The following is a 15,918-nucleotide window of genomic DNA, read 5'->3' on the forward strand; positions in this document are numbered from 1 at the left end:
GTTTTGGGCCTTTGGCCCATTTAAGTCATTTATACCTGTCCCATTCTAACGTAATAGAAATATTTTCTATTTGGGCCTTAGGCTCAATTCTTCCACCTGTCCTAAATTCTAACAAGATAATAATAAGCAAGACAAGAGGGGCTTAGGCCTAAAGTAACAAAATACAATTTTTGGAATTTGGGACTTGTAGGCCCATTTTCCCACTATACTAGTGTATATGATCCCATAAACCTGTTCCGAACACATGTACACCGAATTCATGGACTTATTCCTCGGTTCCACTTGTCGGCTGACTCGAAAGGAAAGATTTGAGCCTTTATGGCTCTCTTGAAATGCAAGGGAAGAACATGTGGAGTTCAAATGACTCAATCCGAGGGAGCTCATGCAAGAAAGATGATAAGGATTAGAAAATAAAATAAAATTAGGGAGCAATTAATAACTGACTAACTATTGGCTTCTAAAAATAAAATGGAACAAAGAGAAGTAGCATAAACAGATTTTAGAGTCATTTTTAAAAGGGAAACAAACATGTATTAATTGATTATACATTGAAAGATAACAATTATATGATAACGAACTAGATGTAAACTAATCACACGGACTATATTTTTTTTTTATGAGAGCCCAATTCTAACATATTCATTTAAAAATAAGCAAGACACATTATGAACACTTGGTGTAAACAAATCAATTTCAGCAAAGTACTAAAATGAGAACATATACTACACTAGACACAATTACGAGGATTCGACCTTCGAACCAAAAATAATCACAAAGAGAGATAGCATATTTTGCAAAAAAAAAATAAAATTCACATACATCAATATATAATTTACCAACACAACTTAGCAGATTCTGACTTATATGAACAATAGACAGTTTAAATCATGAAGCAAAAATGAAACAGTAAAGGGGAAAAACACAAAATTGAAACCAAGATCACCTAAGCTTTAACTTAAAAGAAATGGAAAAGATAACATCTGGTTGACACAATCTCATGGAGGCATAAATGAGTTATTGGAAAACAAAAAAAAAAAATAATAATAATAATAATAATAATTCCAACACTTGAAAGACATGGAACTCATTGAGGGAAGCAATAACTACTAATATGATTTTTACTTGAAAGCAAATCTTTTCCAGATAACACAACCCATTAACCCAATTTAAATGCAAAGTTCATGCCAAGCAAATGCCTCATGTATCGCAAACTTAAAGAGAACAAAACACATATTCGAAGAAAAGCAATCTTAGAACACCTAAGGCTCCAATAGGCGTTAACCGCTTATAAAATTGGATTAAGCATGTGAAAGGAAGAAAGAAATGAGCCAGCGATTACTAAAGTAAGTAAAGGAACTATATATTACTTCAAAACTGTTGAAAACATGCTTAAAGTTAAGAGGAATTAGAGTTAAATGAGCAGTGTTCAAGTATATAGATAAATACTATGAGATTACGCAAGCATTGGTGAGAGTTTATAATGATGGGTCAAACAACAGAAAAAGAGACCCAAGAAAACGGGTAAACAACGAGGAAACCGAACTATATAGCTAATGCATTAGAAGTCGAAATTAAATGATCCCAATTCATATCAAACGAAATGAAGCAGAGATCCAGCTAGATATACACACATAACATCGAACCAGCTGATCTATCCACATAATGCCGAAAAGACTTAATCAATGAGATTCATGTTGCAGCCCAGAAATTCACAAAATAGGCAACGATAAAGAAAACACTAATACTAGGAACCAAGTACATTTAACATCAGATTCTACACCAAGCATGGAACATACAACACACAACATTGGGACAAAATACAAAAGGAAGTGAAGTTACCTTTCTTGGGGCAACGAACTGAACTCGAGCTGTTGAAGGCGATTCCACCACCACTAAAGGATTCCGATGAAGAGACTTCAATTAGAGTTTCAGAAAAAGAAAACAGAACTCGAAACTTCCCCCTCTCAATTCTATTACTGTGTGTTCTTTATGTTATTCTTTCTTAGAGGTAAAGTCTAAAGAAGAATCAAAAACTCAACCCCTTCTCTGTTTTCTGCCTATCAGTAAAAGAAGGGAAAAAAAAACCCCCTCTATTTCCCAATTCTCTGTCAGCTAACCCCAACAATGAATAAAGAGGTGGTTTAAATAAGAGGAAAATAGGGCACGATTTTTTGGGGGGAATTCGGGTGAAAGATCGGTAAGGGACCATTTCGAAAATTCAAAATCCAAATCCTTTCACCATTTCGGACACACACTTTTTCCTTGAAGTTTCAACCCTTTCCGGAAGAGGAAAGGGCGAATTGGCGCTCCAGATCAAAGCATTGTCCTTGGGCATCAACGTGGCATGATCTCGCAGCCACAGGGACAAATTCCGCGTGCTAGCAAGTGCTGGAAATGTACTGCTGGAACAGTACTGGGTTTGTAGTAAAGAAGATGAAGTTGGGGAGGTGGGGTCGTGTGTCTTGGTATTGCTGTTGAATCGTTGTATGTATGTATGTATTGCTGGAATGGTAGGCTGCTGGAAATAAAGAGAGTGGGCTGGAAAACAAGAAAAATGGAATTAAGAGTGGGCTGAGAATTTTAAAAGGGGGTTGTGCTGTTGGGCCGGATTAAAATGGCCCAAAGTTGGTCCTTTAAATGGGTTGAAATGAGGTGAGAAATAGATGGTTGGATTTAAATTAGACAAATGACCAATTAGATTGCAAACTTAATCAATTTAAGATTAAAACCTAGCCAATTTGAATTTAATTGGTGAAATTGGCTAAAAGTTAAATAAGATGAATTAATAAGAAATTAATTATCGAGTTTCTTAATCTTAACAAAATAAAATAATTAACTTAATTGTAAACTAATTAATTTAAAAATATAAACCNCATTTCATCCCAAACAGAGCATCAAACGAAAGAGTCGGAATTCTAAGAGTTTACCTTTTAGGGTGCAACGAACTGAGACGACGAGCTTGAGAGACGAACTTCACCACGTCAAAACTTTGAACCCGAGCAACAGTTGAGAAGTATGTGCAAAATATCGAATACCCCCTGAAATCAATTGTCCTTTCTGATTTCTTTAGTATGTATTTCTTTAGCTACTTTTCTTATTCTTAGTAAGATTTTCCCAACTCCGAAAAAATCTCCCCCTTCTTCCCTTTTTTTTTTTTTTTTAATACTGAAACAGTAAAAATCTATATAAAGGATCTAGGGTTCGACTTTAAGGGGGAAAAAAACTGATTTTCGGGTAAGAACAAGAGACCAAAATTTGAAATTCAAACTTTCAAAAACTTTCACCATTTTGGGAGGATATACTTTTCTGAAAATTCAACCCCATTCCGAAAGAGGAAATAGGGACAGTTGCGTGCCTGCTGCGATTCGTACGAGTACAGGGCTTTTGCTGTTGGTCACGTTGTGCTCCTTGTTGGAGGAGGAAGAAGAACGAGAAACGTATGAGTGGGGTCGGTTGGTATTTGGTACGCTGTATGTATTGCTGGAATGGTAGGCTGCTGGAAATAAAGAGAGTGGGCTGGAAAACAAGAAAAATGGAATTAAGAGTGGGCTGAGAATTTTAAAAGGGGGTTGTGCTGTTGGGCCGGATTAAAATGGCCCAAAGTTGGTCCTTTAAATGGGTTGAAATGAGGTGAGAAATAGATGGTTGGATTTAAATTAGACAAATGACCAATTAGATTGCAAACTTAATCAATTTAAGATTAAAACCTAGCCAATTTGAATTTAATTGGTGAAATTGGCTAAAAGTTAAATAAGATGAATTAATAAGAAATTAATTATCGAGTTTCTTGATCTTAACAAAATAAAATAATTAACTTAATTGTAAACTAATTAATTTAAAAATATAAACCATTACTTAAACTGAACCAATTAACAAAATATTTAACTAAAACTGAAATCTTTTGAGACAATTTCAAATATTCATAAAATATACTAATTATATACATAATTATGTAAAACCTATACATTATTTTAAAATTATAAAAAGTGACAAAACTATTTAAAATAATTTAAAAATTTTTTATTTTTTTTTTAATTTTATAAAGTCAATTATTTCAAATCGTTTGAAATTTAAGAAGCTCGATGATTAATATATATTGTGGAGGTCCAAAATTGGGTGTCAACAGATAGTTCATATAAAAAAAACTCAAATAACTACCTGATAATTTAAATATAAAACTTGAAAAAAATAAGATATATTAGATGTATATTTTAAAAACCATTTAGCTCTTTTTGAAAAAAATAAATTAATACAAAATAGTGTCATATGGGCATTGTGAGTTTGTGACATAATAAAAATTCCAACTAAATGGATCAATCGCCTAAAATGGTTAAGTGACTTTGTGGGTTAAAAATATCAATAGTTAAGTGATTTTAAAGTAATATAAAAAAAATTACTTTTAAAATGAAATAACAATAATTGAATAATTTATGAATTATTAAAAAAAAACTCATGGAGTAAACTATCATTAGTTGACGATCTGACTAAATAACTATGTAGCTACACTTCAAAAATAGCTGCTTATAGTTGTGCATTAAGGTTAATGAAATACTTCAATTTTCCAGTGGTTCGATATGAATTCTAATTCAACATTCGATAAATTTTGGTGCTTCTTGAATAATCAAAGAAATTACTGCTAAAAAATTACTACGTAATACTATATTTATGTTGATTCTTTAAATAGATCTGATACATAGCACCTAGCTAAATATCACATGACCCTCTGATTAGACCGTTGACCCCTCGGTTCTCGATAAACTCGATGGTCAACCAATCTAATCAATTTTATACATTTCACTATATTATGATGCATAATATAAATAGAAAATTACTCGCCCTTGTTTCAGTAAACTATATATCACCCATTTTCATGTTGATCGAGCTCATTAAGGAAAAGCCAAGCTGCAAAGATATAGCAAATTAAATGTGTATAAATAACGTATGTTCTCAGTTTCAGGATTTAGGGTTCGGGGTTTAAGATTTGACTACTTTTTAGGTACGTACCATAACTTGAGGCTTGTATCAGAGTCATTGTAGTCCTGATGACTATTGACTAAGCTGCGATTGTTGGTGATGGAGTCTGCTGAATGTCCTTGCTCAATTACATTTTGCCCTTCTTCATTCAATCTTGCCTGCTCATGAATTAATGTGATTTAGGGAGTAATTAATTAGAGAAATTATGCAATTCATTAATTGCAGAATAATTTACTTGTGATTGCTGTTTCAACTGTGAATTCTCTTCCTGGAGTTGAGCTTCCTGCATATTAAGAGCTACTTATAAGGTGGCATGAAATATTTATTATATATACCCTTTTCTACTGTTTAGATCCATCGTTGATCAAAATCATTTTTAAATCACTTTAAAACCTAAGACAAAAATTGAAGGGTATATTTTACTTTGTTTTTCTCTCTATGAATCTAGACACAAACATCACTTACCCGTGTTGAAGCAGTTAATGGCAAGAAAAAATATGACACTATTTGTGAAGGGTAAGAATAAACAGATTAAAATTGTAACACACGTTCTTGAAAGACATAAGTCGTACAAACACAATCAGGTTGAAATATTTACACATGTAGCAGACGCATTTTGTACATACACAACCAACTTACTTAGTTGAAGGTGTCACGTCAGTACAAAAGGTGCACAAAAATCCAAAAAAAATGAGTTCCGAAGGTAATTTGAGCCTAGTTAAATTTAAGTGTGTTGCTGAGATTTCGATCACAATTTAGGGATACTTGTGCATTGTCCCAAAAGTTTTCAAGAATTTATTTCTCCATATTTTCTCATAATCTCAACATATTTTTCCCTATACTTGTTTTCCAAAAACCATACTCGAATTCCAGTCAAATTAAGTTTCTGACAGAATCAAATAGTATTTCCTAATTAAGAAAAAAAAAGTTCTATTGACAAAGTAGCTAGAGAAATCAACATTCAATCAGTTAATGTATGACTTACCTTTTTCTTGAGGGAACTGATCTCTTTCATAAACTTGTCACCCTGAAAGACGCAAGTTAATGGAATCAATGTATGTTGTAGGAACAATTATATACTCCTTTCGTCCCATATTAGTTGATCACTTTCCATTTTGCATAATGCTTAAGAAATTATAAATAAGATGGTAATTTTACTAATTCATCCTTTAAAAAACTTCTTGAGAATTTTATACCCAAATATGAACACTTTAAAAAAGAATGAATTGCAAGGATAGTATAAAAAAAAATTAATTAATGTTTTCTTGGTTTAGTAAGGTGATCAAGTAATATGAAACGAGGTATTATCAATCAAATAAATGCAAAAGAGGAGGGAAATTAAGTAGACAACAACAATATAACCAGTGTAATCTCATTAGTGAAGTTTGGAAAGAGTAAAATGTATGCAAACCTTACTTTTATCTTTGTGGGGTAGAGAGATTGTTTGCCATATAGACTCTCAGCTCAAAAGGAATATTTTTGAAGCATGATTACAAGAAAATATGACAGCAAGATACAAAGCAGATGAAAAAATATATAGTACTGATACACATTGAAGAATGAGAGACAGACTACACAAGTATTAAATAATACTTCTGAGGAGAAAGGGAATTAAGTAAATAGGACCTTAATTTTGAGGACACGACTTATTCCTCCCTCGACTAATTTCTCCAATTTCATTAAATCATCCAAGCCAAGTCCTTGCAGTTCTTCTCCATGTAGTTGCCTAGCATAATGTCATATAATTTGCAATTTGATAGTATTAATTACTACAATTAGGCAAACTTTTGCAGCACGAAGATATATATATATAATGAGATGCGACAATTAACAATGAACGATATCTCTAATTGTAGAACATAAACAATATGTATAATGTCAATCTGTCCAACAATAGTTGCTCATTATTGACTTCACATAGAGATTAAGAAGCAGTGAATGATAGAGGTAATTTTACCATCATCCTTACTAAATATAAGCATCTATATATTGAAAAATGAATATAGTACTTAATAGCAAAGGTAAAATAGACACAACTTTGGTAAACTATTTATTGGTTTTATAAACTGAACAAGTATTGTTGGGCATCTCAAAATAGTATAGTAGACAAATAGAGATGAATGAAGGGAGCATTTAACAAATATTAAAAATGCATCTCTAATTTGTCCAGCAAAAAATTGGATATATCTTTAATTACAGACTTTACAATAATAGGCACATTAAATTATGAATCATACTCAAAATAAAACCAACAATTACCTTAACTCCCGATTCTTCTCCACAAAGTCCCTGCTTAGCATTGCATGCGTTTTCTTCTCGCTCTGGAAAATGAAATATTTGCTTGTGTTTATTAAGTTAGATGGAAATTGAAATGATTATGATCTGTTTGAGCACATTTTTAAAAAGTAAAAAATAATGTTTTTCTCGAAAAGTTGAGATGTTTGATTAAGCTTTTAAGGAAAAATAACTAATTTTAGTTGTAGTCGGAGTTGTGTTTCATAAACTAAAAAAAGTAGTTTTTTTCCGGAAGCACTTTTCAAACATTATTAGACGAGCACAGACTACTATTCTAATATTAGCCATACATAAATTTTCCTAACTTATGAAGAAAAAAAAAGGCGTAGAGCCGTAGACATTGTAATTTTGGGAAACTCTACAAGACGTGTTCAATTTAAGTTGCAACTCTACAGGGTATGTTCAATTCTAACTAGGATTCTTGGAGGCTACTCAACCCTAAACACTAATTCATACCTATATAAAAAATACTCTATTCCCTTGAAAAAACATCTCGAAAATTCCATAAAGAGATCTCGAATATCTCAAATATTCCACAAACTCATGGAATATTCATAAAGAGATCAAATCCAAATCATCTTAATTTGAGAAATACGCCATTAACAACCCTCAAATATTTGAATATCAAGTCCAAATCATCCTAGTTCGAGAAATACGCCACTAACAACCCTCGAATATTTGAATATCAAGTCCAAATCATCCTAGTTTGAGAAATACGCCACTAACGGCCCTCAAATTATGTAGATCAAGTCCAAATCATCCTAGGCCGAGAAATACGCCACAAACGGCCCTCGAATTATGGATAAATATCTTATGAGAGAAGAATCAAGGGATCAACAGAATTGTACCCGCTATATTCGTCAATAAAATTCACGTTTCTTCATATTTTATTGTGATTGTAATTTATTTTTTGTTGCTTTAATTAAAATTTGTTGCAAACCAACGCTTTTCAAAATAAACAAATTTTGAAAAGTTAGGCCAAATAATTTATACACTTGAGGGGAATCTTAGAAGTTTAGTTGGATGATTATCTAAACTTCGATCTTGCTAGTGAGGGTTCAATTCCCCACCTTATAATCCCCTTTCTATACCCTCAATTTTTTTTATAAAAAAAGAAGTTTATACGCTTCATGATCACATATTAACTGTTCATAATATAATATCATTGCCATTAATAATTTATGATGACCTTAGAGAGAAGAATATATTATTTACCAGAAGGTTATAAGAATGCAGCTGTTCTGGATTATCCATACTATCCCTTTCTGACTGCATCTTGTGCTTCTCAATCAGTTGCATCATACTGCGCAAGGATACATAAATAATGAAACAAGCTTGAACATAAACAACACTCAGCCTTCATTGATCAATGATGTGCAAGAAGTTATATAATTGTGTTCGTCATTCCAAACTTTGTACAGGTGAGACTGCTACTAGTTTCCCTAACCAAAATTTAAATAATTACATAAAAAATGAATATAGGCATGTTTGGTTTTCTTGATCCTGAAAATTTTGTATTCCATTCGTGTAGTTAATTAACTGTTTATAGCAGGTTGTGTAACATATTTTCTAAAGTGCAATTAGTGTTAGATGACCTAATTATATATATTAATTAAATTCAGCACTATTATTTTCCACCTTCTTATAATAATTAACTTATATGGGTACTAATTATTGATCTTGACATAACTTATTTGAAAATTAATAACCAAACAAGAAATAAGATGTACTAAATTTTTATCGTCCCTCATATCAAACAAGCTTAATAGTTTAAAAATTATTTACACGGTTATCCTCTTCAGAATTTTTCGATATTATTTTCAACTCTACTCTCACACCCCTTCCTTCTGTTGGAGAATATTTCACTTTTATAAGTTGTTGTGTAAGCCGAATAATGTCATGGGATAGAGAATATAAATAGACAACTATTGAATTTTTTTATTTTTTTTTTAAAATGAAAAAAATTACACCTTTGAAGCATGTCAAATCATCTCCCTAGATATCTATATTTATAAGTTTTTTTCATTTACTCTTTTAGTCAATTTAGTTATCTAGTACAATACTCCAATCATCTTTTGCACATAAGCTTAACAGATCAATGATAAATTCTAACGAAACAAAAGCTAAGAGTCATAAAGTGGTGGTCAAACTAGCTATCACTATAAAAAAAAAACCCCAAATTGCCAACAGATTTTACTAACAACTTAAGTTGGTTAGTATTCTACTAACAAATTACCAACATATTTCTAACTGAATTATATTTTAAAACTTAACAACAAAATTCTAACAGATTACCAACTAATATCTTACTAACTAAGTATTTTAGTTGGTAAATACAACGGGAAAAAATAGCGCCAAATTTAGCAACATTCTTTCAATGGATTACTAACTGAAATATTACTAACGCACACCTTTTGTTGGTAATATTACCTACGAAGTATATATCAGTTGGTAAATATGACAAAAAATTGTTTATATAATTTATTAACATATTACCAATGAATTACTAATCAAACATTTACCAACGGTAAGATTGTGTTGCTAAATTTACCAACCAAATATAAATGTGTTGGTAAATTAGTAATGAAATGTAATTTGTTGGTAAACTTGCCAACCAATATCCAATTAGTTGGAAATTTTGCCAACGAATAAAGATTGTATTTAGTAAATTACTAACATCATTAAAATAGTTGGTAATATACCAACCGTTCATTAATCCATTTGTAAAATTTACCAACATATTAATTATTAGTTGGTAATATTACATATGAATGTTTAGTTGAGTAGTAACTATTACCAACTGTGATAAAATTTATTGGTAAATTATTAATTACTAACTTATATTTGAATAGTTGGTAAATTTACCAATTGAAGTTAAATTTTTTGGTAAATCGGCATCTAGTATTGAGGCTTTCATATTCAATTTGTGTCGTTAGGCATTTTAACTTTTAAATTTTAGCCAAAACTTGACTTTGGTCAATATTTTTGGTAAACGTGCTCAGATTAGAACTTTGTCATTGTCATTAGCTTCGAAAGGTCATTTTTAATCTAACAGGAAGGTTGGTTCAAGTTTTGAGGCTTCCATTTTTTGTTTGTGCCGTTAGGTGTTTTAAATCATATGTTTTGGTCAAAAATTAACTTTGGTCAATATTTTTGTGAACGTGCTCAAATGAGAATTTCATTAGTGTAATTAACTCCAAAGGTCATTTTTTATCTAATAGGATGATTTGTTCAAGTTTTGAGGCTTTCATTTTTAATGTGTGCCGTTAGGTGTTTTAACTTATAAATTTTGGCCAAAATTTTTATCAAAATTTAACTTCGGCCAATATATTTTATAAATGTGTTCAGATGAGAATTTTGTTAGTGTAGTTAGATGCGGAAAGTTATTTTTGATGTAATAAGATAAAGGGTTCGGATTTTGAGGCTTCTGTTTTTAGTTTGGCAGTTAGGCATTTTAACTTTTTAAGTTTTGGCCAAAATTTCACTTTGGTCAATATTTTTGGTAATCGTGCTTGAATTGAAATTTTGTCACCATGGTTAGCCATATAATTTCAGTTTGGTCTCATAGGATGGTTGGTTCGGGTTTTGAGACTTTTATTTTCAGTTTGTGTCATTAAGCGTTTTAACTTTTTACTTTTGGCTAAAATTTGAATCAGGTCAATATTTTGGGAAACATGCTCAAATTTGAATTTCGTCAACACGATTAGCTCTGGAAGGTCATTTTTCGTCTTATAGGATGGTTGGTTTGGATTTTGAGGTTTTTAATATTGAGTTTGTACCGTTGGGTGTTTTAACTTTTAACTTTTGGCCAAAATTTGATTTTGCTTAACATTTTTATAAACTTGCTCTAATGAGAATTCCATTAGCGCGATTAGCTTCGGAAGGTCATTTTTATATCTAATAGGATGGTTGGTTCAGGTTTTGAGGCTTCCATTTTCAGTTTGTGTCGTTAGGTGTTTTAACTTTTAAGTTTTGGCCAAAATTTAGATTTGGTCAATATTTTTGGTAAATGTGTTCAAATTAAATTTTGATATAATGATATGTGTCATATTGAGATTAATTTAACTTGTTATCATAGATTTTGCATTGTTTCATTCAAATATGATTTATAAAATTGATATTAATATTTTTGGATTTATATTCATGCTCTTAGATTTTTAAATGCAATAAATTAATAAATATTTTACAATTGGATAATCATTCAGTTAATAATATTTTCAACATATTTTCAATCAATTACCAACCTAACATTGAACTTGAATGATACATTACCAACAAACTAACTATCAATTAGTAAATTTATTAGAAAAACAAATAATCATACTAACGTATTTAAAAAATTTTACTAACAAGGGTTGTGGTGGAGTGGTAAGGACTCCTTCATCCTTAACCAAGAGGTCTCGGGTTCGATTCCCCTTGGGTACGGATTCACCTTTGTTAGGGCGCGTAGAGGTCTTGGGTTCGATTCCCCTTGGGTACGGAGTCGCCTTTGTTAGGGAGCGCTTTACCCCCCATAAATTTTTTGTTACTAAAATTGTCAACCAATTACCAATATATCTAGAAAAGTTTACAATCAGACATTTGTTACTATAATTACCAACGGAATCGAATAATGAAGAAAAAAATTTACTAACTCCTTTTTGGTTGGTAAGTTTACCAACAAATTAAAATCGGTTGGTAATATTTACCGACGAGCCTTTTAGCAACGAATTAATATAAGTTGGCATTTGGTTGGTAACTCAATTTGCCAACCAATTTGATCAATTTACCAATGAATTTTTTTATTGGTAATTGGGGTTCCTTTTGTAGTGTATGTTGTATGGAAGGACAATTAATTGGCAAGAACTTTCACATTCAAAAATTGAAAGTAGCAAAAATGAGAATGATTGAGATAGAGTGTGGATATAATAGGAGAGATATGATTAGAAACAAAGATATCTGAAACAAGATGAGAGTGACTCTATGATGAAAGAGTTAAGACTGAGATGGTTTAGACATGCATATGAAAAGGATCGGAGATGCATAAATGTCTCAGTGAGGAGGTGTGAGATGTCAGCTATAGTGAAAATGAAGAGAGCTAGGTCGAAGAAGTATTGAGAAGAGGTAGGGTTCAATGTCAAACATCCCACCACCATGGAATTAAGGTGAAAATGTGTGTTATGAGCCAATATTTATCAAATGGTTAGAATATATATCCATTTTTTATCTTTGGCATTTTACATTTTCCTATTTTAACGCAAGAAGATCAGTAGCAAAATATGGGTAAGAGAAGACTATTTGGAGGTATAAATATCTCTGGACAAACAGTGAAACTTATTCCCAGACAGCAAATGAGGCATCATAGCCAGTTTTCAGTTGTGCAGCACCAAAATCGAATTTCAGCTTTAGTGGACGCACTTCAAGGGATTTTTGAAATAGAATATATGTACTTATGTCTATTCTTTGCTCAGTATATGTAAAATGTACCAATTCATCACATCATTCTTCATCTTGTTGCGGAGGTTAAGATTTATGTCTTCCTTTCTTATATATTACATTTATTTGAATTTGTATATTAGTTTGCACATCATGGATCTTTTTGGTGTAATTATGAGTCACTAAAACTGGGGAAAGGGAAGAAAATGCTCAATAAGTCAAATATGAAGGGCGTAATTAAAAATGAGCTTCACTTTTTAAGCTTCTTATTTACCTAAAGGAGTCACATATATTGTCATTAATTAACATCTTTGAGCTAATACTATTGTTTTCGAATATTAAGCTAAGAAATACGTTTATTTTTCTTATGTGGTTACAAGCATATAGCTCAGTAAAGATTTTAAGTATGAGTTCACTTGGTCTATGCTATGTATTTTATTTCAATCAAATTGATAAAGATTCAATCAACTTGAACTGCTTAGTAAAGATTGTGGTAAGTCGGTGGGGAACCATAACATAAGATCACTACTTTTATAGACAAGCTAAGTCCTTACGAAATGCCATCATTCCAAATGAGGTGATCCAAAAGGACTAAACATAAACTACCCGCTAAGAAAATGGTAGTAAAACAAGCAAATCCAAGAGAGGAAATCAGTTTTGATCAACACAAGATGCCTGTACAAACTAAACATCCTTTTGAAATTGAAATTAAGTGATTGGTATGGAAGAAAATATTTTCTAGTATCTTTTCATAACAAAATTTTGGAAAACATTTTCTATAATAAAGTTCCTTAAAAATAAGGAAAATGATTTTCTTACATGGAAGTAGAGAAAATAAATTTTATAAATGACATTATATGTTTATTGTATATCCTCCTCACTCACCCAAAGCCCCAACCCCTATCCCTTGACCATCCTACCCCCGACATCCTCGAGGCCCCACTCCTCACCCCTATAGGGGTTTTGCTAAATTATTTATAAATGCTTTTGAGATAACATTCTTTTGCTTACTCGGCAAACTAGAAATAAGTGAAAAAAACAATTTATTTTTCAAGAATACATTTTCCATAAAAAATACTGTCCTTCGTACCAAACACATAATATTGTCGACATTTGAATCCTCTACATACAATGACACTAGTTAAAAACTTATCACCGTTCGTACACAGATAATCTAAGAGAAAATTTCAAGATTATGTCATACATTAATCACAACAAAATTATGCTGCTTTTGCTGTACTTATGACGTAGATCTTATTAAATTAAGAAGTCGTGAAAATCCAACCTATGATTATATGTGTTAATTTATGCAGACGTATTTTAAATAAGATTCAAGTACAAATTAAAGCTCTAAAAGATCTCGTACGGTAAAAATGACATTAAATCCAAGCATTATTTTCTTTTAAATAGTTTATAAACAAATTGCTTTAAAACATACATTTTATGAGAAATTCTTTTATAGTAATATCAAACACACCAAATATGGCATTATCAATCTTACTAGCTTTTTTTCCCCCAAAACATTTGGAACTCTCCAAAAATCTGACAGTCAAGAAAAGTAAGAGATTTTTCTGACACACAAGTCATGGGCTTTTTATAACTCCCAAATTAAATATAAAAAACTTTTCATTAATTAGTGAAACAAACAAGTAACCAATAAAAAGAAACTAGACCATAATCATATGTACTACAAATTGGTTTGTAAGTAGTTATTCATTCGTTTTGTTATAATTTTATGAATAATTACTACTAGTCCTTGAAATTAGACCAGAAATATTATTGTAACCACGAATACGATCGATTGGATTGATTTCCCATATGGTCAACTAAATAAGAAATTAAAAAAAAAAAGCATACCTGGAGCTTGAATACTCAAAAAGTTTTCCAGTAGCAGAGAAAACAATGAGTCCAATATCAGCATCACAAAGAGTTGAAAGCTCTTGAGCTTTCTTAAAAAGCCCTCTTCTTCTCTTTGAAAATGTCACTTGTCTTGCTGTCAAATTGTCTATCTTCTTGATCTGGATTTTTTGTCTCACCATTTTCTTTCTTCACCCTATATCGTTCAACGGATAAAGACTAATTAATATCATGTTCACACCGATCCGATTCAAATTAAAGTCAAACATTATTACTTGAGCATATAAAACTATAGATCTTCGACAAAAATAAAGAATAAAAATACACTGGATAAAATTGACTATAATCAGGACAAGAATCTTTTTTTTATATATATTATCTTATTAATTTTTTCAGAATGTTTGTAACTCTTCTAATGGATAAGGAGTTTTTTTTAAAAAAAATAAAATTAAGAAACTTGTGAACTACTTAACAATTTATAGAGAAGAAAAAAAGTGTGTTAATTATTAATTAACCCTAGAAAAGAGATAGAAAATAAAAGAAAGATTTAAGGGAAAGAAACCTGAAATTTGCAAGAAATGGAGAAGAGATCTGAAGTTGTGAGCTGAAGAAAAGTGAAGAGAGATTTTTAGAAGCAAAAAAAGCTGTGTTTATTACAATAGAAAGAGAAAAAGTAATTAGGGTATTTTGGTTACAGGAGTAATTGTACTACACATTATCTAGGAATAGTTACACCAATAATATATGGAGAGAGAAACAACATCATAAAATCAGCCAATTAAATTTAAGTTTTCATTTTTTCCCAATATATATAACTCTCTCCATCTCAATTTAAACATACTTCAACGTGATATAGAATTTATGAAAGATCAATAGTTGAAACTTGTGATCTAAAATATTTTAAGTGATAGATATTTATGTGAATATAAATCATTTTAATAAAAATAAAAGGAGTATTTTAAAATTATATTGTTACAAATATAAAAAATGTTTTTTTTTTTTTTAATAAAAGGAGCATTTTAGAATCATATTGTTACAAATATAAAAAATGTTATTTTTTTCGAAACAGACTTAAAAAGAAAATGAATTACGTATACAAATTGGGGTGGGAGTACTTCCTTTCGTTTTCTTTCTTTTCTTAGGATTTTTTTTTCCTTTTTGCTCGACTTTGAGTTAGGGTGAGTCTTTTACGAAGATTCCTTTAATTGCCAAAAATACCAACCGAATTCCCATATATAGCCAAGCACACTGTAATTTTCCGTTTTCTTTCCTCTAATAGTAATTCGATAATAATAAATATCATTCCATTCCCTCCATCATTTTCACTTCTTTGCTTTTTGTTTGGGATTGATTTAAGAAAAGAAAAAAAAGTGTGTG

The 15,918-nt window shown here is 30.9% G+C and overlaps 1 protein-coding gene across 1 annotated transcript; it reads right to left on the minus strand.

The window, feature by feature from the left end:
• Positions 1-4,620: 4,620 nt before the first annotated feature.
• On the minus strand, positions 4,621-15,257 carry LOC125861529 (MADS-box protein SVP-like). Its single transcript, XM_049541402.1, has 9 exons — positions 15,104-15,257; positions 14,542-14,737; positions 8,485-8,572; positions 7,234-7,295; positions 6,601-6,700; positions 5,960-6,001; positions 5,210-5,257; positions 5,005-5,132; positions 4,621-4,902 (listed from the first exon to the last, which is right to left on the minus strand). The coding sequence occupies exons 2-9, from the start codon at positions 14,721-14,723 to the stop codon at positions 4,887-4,889; spliced, it is 666 nt and encodes a 221-aa protein (XP_049397359.1). The 5' UTR covers positions 14,724-14,737; positions 15,104-15,257; the 3' UTR covers positions 4,621-4,886.
• Positions 15,258-15,918: the final 661 nt, after the last annotated feature.

This window comes from Solanum stenotomum, chromosome 1 (genome assembly GCF_019186545.1).
Source record: "Solanum stenotomum isolate F172 chromosome 1, ASM1918654v1, whole genome shotgun sequence".
In the NCBI taxonomy this organism is placed as follows: Eukaryota; Viridiplantae; Streptophyta; class Magnoliopsida; order Solanales; family Solanaceae; genus Solanum; species Solanum stenotomum.

Bases quoted from the DNA above. Each gene is read 5' to 3' on its own strand.
- LOC125861529 (XM_049541402.1), bottom strand. From the start codon at position 14,723: ATGGTGAGACAAAAAATCCAGATCAAGAAGATAGACAATTTGACAGCA. The intron at 6,701-7,233 runs GTAATTGTTGGT...ACATTATGCTAG, and splicing joins GAGAAGAATCGGGAGTTAAG to GCAACTACATGGAGAAGAAC. The intron at 5,133-5,209 runs GTAAATTATTCT...ATTCATGAGCAG, and splicing joins AGTTGAAACAGCAATCACAA to GCAAGATTGAATGAAGAAGG.